General features: G+C 51.4%; 1 protein-coding gene across 1 annotated transcript in view; it reads right to left on the bottom strand.

Moving 5' to 3' along the window:
* XPO7 (exportin 7) overlaps positions 1–7,498 on the bottom strand; it is a gene marked incomplete at its 5' end in the record, with an annotated part of 16,015 nt that extends 8,517 nt beyond the window's left edge. The window contains 8 exons of the mRNA XM_008950358.1: positions 29–135; positions 604–712; positions 1,830–1,893; positions 2,455–2,535; positions 3,584–3,657; positions 4,596–4,731; positions 5,941–6,046; positions 7,289–7,498. Of these exons, the coding sequence (XP_008948606.1) occupies positions 29–135; positions 604–712; positions 1,830–1,893; positions 2,455–2,535; positions 3,584–3,657; positions 4,596–4,731; positions 5,941–6,046; positions 7,289–7,498 (887 nt within the window). The remainder of the gene's footprint in view (positions 1–28; positions 136–603; positions 713–1,829; positions 1,894–2,454; positions 2,536–3,583; positions 3,658–4,595; positions 4,732–5,940; positions 6,047–7,288) is intronic.
* Positions 7,499–7,659: the final 161 nt, after the last annotated feature.

Below are 7,659 nucleotides of genomic sequence, written 5' to 3'. Positions count from 1 at the left end.
AGAGCAGGGAAGGTTCTGCCCAACTTACTTTTGCCTCTTGTTCATTGAAAGTGTTTGTGCTGAACATCTGTGCCACGGTCTCAAAGGCAGCTGTGAGGGGAAGCATGAACTGCTCATACTGATCCTCATCTTCCCCTGGAAGGAAAAAACCCAAAGAAATCAGGAGGAAATAGACTGCATGTCCTTGTGCCCTGCAGTTCTGCCTGCACTACACCTCCAGTCACTGCTCCCCCACGGAGCTGGAGGCTCTGAGACCACAGGTTTCCAGACAGCTGATCTATCACTGCCAATATCAGACTTCCAGAAAATGCTCACAACAAACCCTGTCACCCCAGGAAAACATCTGGAATATTATGAAGGAGAAATTTATCTCCAGCCTTGGTGTTGTGCACCTCTGGGCTACCTGTGCCCAGCAACACGGCATGAAACCCACATTTCAGCTTCTTCCTCCTCCTTTTTCCTTATCTCTTTTGGCTTCTCTCATTCCAGCATCCTTTCCTGCAGGAGCTTACAGCTCCCTGAAGAGCAGGACCCAGCCTCTTGCAGAGCCCAGCATCCACACCACAGACTTTTGCTCTGTTTCCCAGGAGAAGACTTGAGTACCTAAATCCACCATGAGAAGACGCCCAAGTGCAGTGTAGAACGTAGTCCGACATCTCATGTCAGTCAGGTTGGACTGATTGTTAATGCCCAGGAAGGAAAAGTGCTCACTCTGCAAGAGGAAGAGAAGAAATGGGTTAAAGGGGAACCACTACCTTGAACAGGGTCCTGTGTGGAGGGCTGAGGAGCCCTCGTTCTCCTGGCTAAAGGAGGAGAAGCAGTGAGCTGCAGGGTGATCTCGCTCCTTGCTTCCCATCTGCCAGCCAACCTGGAGAAGAGGCCACCAGAGGGCAACAGGCACTGAGCCCACAGCCCTGGAGCAAGGTATCAGCACAATCATCTTTCATCTTGCAATTCCCCAGCAGCAGAGAGCAAGGAAGTCTTGCTTTGCCTCCAGAGCAAAGGAGCAACCTGCCTCCCTGACTCCTGGGGACCCTCAGGCATTAGAGTTGCTGGAAACCAGCCCTCTGCAGACACATCCCCAGTGACTCTGCCCGTGTTCTCCACAGAAACAGTAGCCCCAGACAACAAATCTTCTGGGCCAAACACAGAAGAGGGGACTGCAAGCAAAACAGCCCCAAGCTCCACCAACAGAGCACCTGCTCCAACCCCCCACTGCAGACCTGCTGGGCGTGGTGCTGGGGCTCCTATCTCTCCAGCATCTCAGCATCAAATGACCACGGGCTCCCAGGAGCCAGGCAGAAACTGGATCCTTCCCCCCCAGGGCCTCTGGTTGCTCATTCCAGCATTTTTTTCATTTCAAGGCAGTGCCCCAGATCTGCACTGGGAGCACCACAGTGACCAAGGAGCAAGGCTGCTGCCCTGAGTGCTGCAAGCGATGGCACTTCTCCCACATCAGCACTTTTCTGCTGTTATATTTTGCTTTAAATTGCATAAACAGTGCTGGCTGCCTGCATGTGCAGCAGCATCAGCCATCTCCTGCATTTTGCTCTTTCAGTGGAGAGTAAAGAGACCCCCACCTTAACCCTCTAGGGATGGAAGGTACCACATAACCACAGCCCCTCCAAACTGAAGGGAAAGCTTTGAACAAAGAGACATGGAACACAGATCACATTTTCCAGAGGCTCCTCTAGGAAAGCATCTGGGAGCCAGGTGAACTTCAGTCGTGTGTCGAGGTGTTAAAATGAGGGGGTTATGTTGGCTGAAAAAAGGCAGCCAGAGGAGTCTGCTGTGAGCCAAGAGGCAGGAGGAGAAAGGAAGGGCCTTACCGTGTGATTGTTCAGCATGAACTGGACAGCACTGAGCTTCACCAGCTTCCTAACGCTGCTGTACGTAGAGGGGGTGTTAAGGAAGCTGCAGAGTCAGCAGAAAGCTCCTTGCAACGCTCACAAAGCACTTTCCAAGGCAAAACTGGAAGGGGACTTAGGTCTGAATTATTCACTACGTTCAGGCCTCTGTTTCAAGAGCAACCAAACAGTATAAATCTCTGCTTTAGAGACCTCCAGTGACCCTTTTTTGATGGTTGGACTTGATGATCTTCGAGGTCTTTTCCAACCTTAATGATTCTATGATTTTTATTTACTCTGTCAGGAAGAACAAGATGAAGACTAAACCAGACTGTGACTGTAAACAAATTAACTGTGGACAAGCTGCAAGGTAATTATGATAAAAACCCCTCCTACAATCTTAGGGCCATCTACTGCAATTCACCAGCTGGATGAGATGTTGACCAAGCCCTTGCACTCTGCTCTTCTCACCCCCCCCAAAGATGAAGCAGTTGAAGAATGCTGCAGGCAGAGTGCTCCTGGTTCCATCCGAGCCTCTGGGTCGCTCTTCCCCCACGCTGAGCTTTAAGTGTCCTGCACACCCCAAGAGCTCTTCTGCAAAGGATATCCAATGGAGAGGTCATTGAGCAGCTGCAGGGTCTTGGAGGTGATAGGCTCACACCGGCCCCAGTACTTCAAGTTGGTGATGCTAGGGGAGAGGACAACAAGGATGGGTCAGAGGCTTTGCTCAGCTCCCCCTTTGCTGTGCGGCGGGTTCTATCCAGTTCCAAAGTCACCCAACATCATCAGCTCCACCCTCCACCGAAACCACAGACATCACAAGCCACAAAAGATTGGTATAAAATTACTGTACTTACATTTGGTTGACTAGAAAATTATCCTTCAGATAATCTTCACTACTTGGGTCCCAAGCTACACTGGCCCATACCCAGGCCCTTGGAATTCTGTGGCACTCCAGGGCTGGTTTCTGCAGCAAGGGTAAGAGAATTCTGCGGCAGTGACTACATGCAGACGTATGCAATTCTGCACCTGCACCATCCACTGTCAGCTGCAGAATTCTAGTAGCCCTTGCTCCTTCCAGGAGAGCCAATTTCTCACCCCTCTGGGGTGATGTGCAGCCGGGGTAGGCAAAGCCCCAGGGCACCCAAAGAAGTCGAGGGGGAGCCAACGGCTGCGCGGCACTGGGGGTCAGCTCTGGAGCTACCAAAACGGTTCCAAAAGCTGCCCCAAGGCACTGCAAAAAGCCAACTCGACAGGTTTGGTCCAGAGGGGAGCTGCTGAGGAACAGGCCAAATCGTGGTGCCTCCCAGAAGGGGTGAGTTTTAAGAGGAGGATTTGTGCTACTCTGGGACTTGAACGGCACAATTTGCAAAAGAAAAACCTCTGACGGAGCAGTTCCCTCCCCATAGAGCTTTCGTGGCTGGTGATTGCCAAGAGTCAAGTGACAGGGCAACGAGGGCTTGAGGCTGTCCCCTCTCTGACTTTGGTTCTGCTAAGCAGGCACTGGAAAGAGAATCCATCATCCTGGCGCAGGGCTTATTTTTGTGTCTCCACGGTGGATAAATCAATCCTGGATACTGCACGTGACTTAAGCCCTGATCAAAGCCTGTAATTCTCTGGAGTAGCCAGATGTGACTAGTTTTAGACTGAACAACACTCCCTCGTATTGCAGTTTTCCTGGTTACACCTTCAAATAAACCCTGGGCTCTCTGATGCCTGCAGGCAGGATCACTTACATTTTTCCTATGAAGACGCTCAGGACCATGGTCTCATCATTCAGCCCCAGGACCTCTGAGAGACGGCGGTACAGCTGGAGGGGGAAAAAAACACAACACCACCATCACACCAACTCAAAAGCTGTCAAGATTATGGGTTTTTTTTGCTTGTTCTCCCTTCGTGGCACAGGCACCTGGCAGGGTGCATGCTCTGGGCTTGCCTAGGTCAGTCAAGCAGCACAGAGATGCTCGTGGCCTGATCCAGACCCACACTTGCCCTCATCACTGCTATCTCTTTTCTGTTGCTAGTCACAGTGTGTTCAGACACTGGACACAGAAGCCAAAGCACTTTTTTTTCCTACAGGCAGGGGACAGAACAACTTGTATTCCTTCACACACAGTGTCTGGTGTATTTATCTAGAACTCTAAGCTCTTTGTCACATCACTGCTCTGAAATCTATGGGGTGGGGAAGGAAGGTCGTTGGTTACTGGCAAGGAAGAGAACTTCATTCTGGAGGAATGATGCTCCCATCCTTTAGGGTTTCTTTATTTTAACTTTAAAAAAAGGTATCTCTGAAGAGGCACCAAAGCATTCAGAGTCCAATACATCTACAACTGCCTGGTGATGAGGAGAAGGGGTCTCTCCTCACTTTAGAGCCAAGGAAGCAAGGCACTGGTGCCAAGCTCAGGTTCCTCACGGGTGCCCAAGGTGGTGCGACTGGCACACGTCCACTGGGACATGGGCTTAAGGGACTCATCTGAAGTCACAGCAGAAACCTGGCAGATCAAACTGAACCCAGGCCTCCAGTTTTAGGCTACAGTCAGTCACTGGCTCCTCCCTGACACACAGAGGACACAGTATTTCAAAAACAGCTCCTGGTTTGCCAAGTAAACATCGGACATGTGCTGAGGAAACCCAGCAGACGGGTCTCTCAAGCAGAGAGAAAATAAGTCGTGCTCCTTTCTTTCACTGAAGGGAAGCCATTGCTGGATTTGGTACCCCCAAAACGCCACAGCCAAGGGGACTGATTACCTTGGAAGACTTCTGCACCTGATCTCCAATATAGATCTTGCGGAACTGCTCGAAGAAGCTCAGCATGGCCAGCTCCAGCTTCTCATTGCCAGCCTGCGCCAGGCGCGAGTCCGTCAGGTTCATCAGCTGCAGCACTCTGGGGAGAGGTGGGGAAACCACACCTTGGTGAGGGACACGGGGAGGAACTGGGCTTTCCTGGCTCCTGGGGCTGCTCCCAGGCTGGGCGTTGTGGGTTTGGGGCAAGGACTGACAGAACTGATCATCAAACGCTGACTAGAGGGTGTTCCTCTGCTGTGCAAGGCCACTGTGGGGCTTCTAGAGCCTTTCTAACAAGGGTGTGAGGCCTTGGGTTTTAATTTGGGGCAGAAGTGAGTTTTGGGTGCTTTAGCACACTTACCCCATTACTGGTCCACCATGTTCTCCAACCCACCTGAGAAACCACTACCTGCTCCCCTCAAGAGCCAGGCTCTAAGCAAGACTCCCACTTCAGCCTGTTCTTTTTTTGGTGAGAGTCCTGCAGAAACAAGGCTGTGACTTGTGCAGGGGCTCAACGAGCAGATCCCACTGAGGGGTTGTAGGGCAAGTAACACACACGTGCAGAACTGGCATGGGGAAAAAGCAACACCATTTCTTTTTGGCCAGTGCCACAAAGCACAGAGAGGGGAAGCAGATAGAATCAGACTTCTGTGAGCAGGTATGGTGGCACTAAAGGTAGGTGAAATATAGATGGGGTGTCACCACTTCCCCTTCAGTAACTCAACAGCTCCAGGGGAAGCCAGTGCTTGATGCTACCCACTGGCTCCCAACAGGCCACCTCCCAGCTTAGCTCCTTTACTGGCTTCCAAGCAGAGCAGTTACGCTCTGGACCAAAGGTGTTCATCGTGCCTGAGGTTCTCCAGGACCTGTAAGCTGCATGTTCTCACATCTGTCAAATAAAGCTTGCACTGGAGAGGATTTACAACCCCAAAAACCCAGCACGGGTTAGATGACTATCAAGTTTTAACAGCTAGAGAACTACAGTATTCACAGCATATTTATGGACAAAGCCCACTTTGGATTAGGAACCAGGAAAAAGGCTTTTCCCCCCCCACCCCAGCACAGAACCAGCATGCATTTAGTTTTACACCAATGCATGCATTCAGGCCTGGTATAACTCCCCTCTTAGATGCTCTCCCCCTCTCCTTCTCTTTCTTACAACCCAACATTTCCCAATTTAGTCCCCGCCAATCCCTCAGGATGGCCAACTCCAGGCTGTTCATTTTTTGGGTAATTTAGTCCGAAGAACATGGTGAAGAACATGGTGAAGAGCTTCAGGACAGCAAGTCCTCAGAGTCAGCATCCCTACCGACAAACCAGCTCTCCATCCATGGCGTCCTGCTCGTCGGTGCTGGCGAAGGAGACCCTGCCCCCGATCACCGCCCCGATGATGTACACCAGCCAGGTCAGGCGCCCTGCAACCAACACAGGGCATCACAACCAAGCAAGGCACGTGGCACGGGGAGAAAGTTGGCATCTGCATTTCGTTTTGGCCCAGGATTGACTCCACGAGGAGTGTTGCTCTGCTCTGGTGATGCTCTGTTCCCAAATCACTCTGTTTTCCAGCTGGTGGGGAACAGGCACGACTTCGTTGGGAAAGGAGTGAGAATGTCAGGTCTGCCTGGGAGATTTTAATGATTTCAAGCTGTTTCCACTGCAGAAACTTCCTTGTTAAAGTGTATTTAAACATGTGCAGATGCCAGCAGGCAGCGTTTGTTCTTTCAAAGGACATGTGGCTGGTGGGGAAGTCAACACCAAGAACTAGGTGAGCATCAAAACTTTTCTCCTTCTGAGGGTTGCCCAGGGATGTGGCTGATGCCCCCATCTCTGGAATCCTTCCAGGGTGAGGTTGGCCAGGGCTCTGAGCAACCTGCTCTGGTTGCAGATGTCCCTGCTCCCTGCAGGGGGGTTGGAACTGGATGAGTTTTAAAGGTTCCTTCCAACCCAACTCAGTCTGTGAGTCTATATGGAGTTTTGCCCCACAGAAATATAAATGTATGGCTTTAGATCAGCCAATAGAGTTTCAGAAGGAAAAGGAACAGTTTCCATACCTGTGCTGGTGCACCCAGGAGAGGGGAAGGCAGCTACATGGTTAGAGAGGGGCATCATAGAGCTCCAAAGGAGCTGCTTCCTTACAGCCAGTGTTAAGCAATCCCTAAACCAACCAGCTGTTCAAGCACAAAACCTCCACGCTGAACCCACCCCAGGCTGTGGACATCCACCCTCCTCCAGTGGCACCAGCTGGAAACCCCATCCCCAGTTACTCCTCACCAACCACCAGCTGGAAGTTTCTGCCCTGAAGCCAGGGGGGAGGTTCCAATGAATGCCCCACATCCTATCTCAGACAAAAAACAGAGGGATGGGGCAGGTAGTGCTGACCACCTCTGAGCTTGTCTCTGAAAGACAGGGCAAGGAGATGCACTAAATGTCCCCAAAAAAGGGATGGAGTCAGTTTGTAGGACAGTGGTCTTCATCCAGCTCTGCTATGTGTGTTGGGTGTGCCTGTCCACAGCCAAAAATACCCTACACCACAAGGGCACCTCCCCAAGGGAATACCTGTGGGATCTGCCTCCCCGTTTACAGATTTCACTGGGCACTCAGGTTTCTGAAGTGGTACTTTGGGGAATGGGCAACCAAAGCCCACCAAACCTGCTCACCTTCCTGCACAGCAACGTCCATGGGGCTGGCAGTGGCACTCTGCAGCAGCTCCTGGTAGGACTGGGCTGACTGGTCGAAGAGCTGCACGAGCAGAGCACAGGTCTTCTCATACTCACACCGACCAATGGTGGACAGCTGATCGAGCTGCTGTTGCACAAGGCCAGTGTCATCCAGTGGATCCTCCAAACCATCCCTAAGCAGCAAGGAAATGGATTAGAAAAGAACTTAAAGTGCAGAGACAGCTTAAAACATTTCTGTCAGGCAGATGAAGCTCTCCTAGGCACAATTCCAATGGCTGAAGTCTCTGCCTCTGCTGTTGGTTGTGATGGAGAGCTCCACAGACATCATGGAATGCTTTTGGTTGGAAAAG

This window comes from Merops nubicus, unplaced genomic scaffold, assembly GCF_000691845.1.
Source record: "Merops nubicus isolate BGI_N331 unplaced genomic scaffold, ASM69184v1 scaffold15142, whole genome shotgun sequence".
NCBI lineage: Eukaryota > Metazoa > Chordata > Aves > Coraciiformes > Meropidae > Merops > Merops nubicus.
This window is presented reverse-complemented; position numbering and strand designations above follow the sequence as displayed.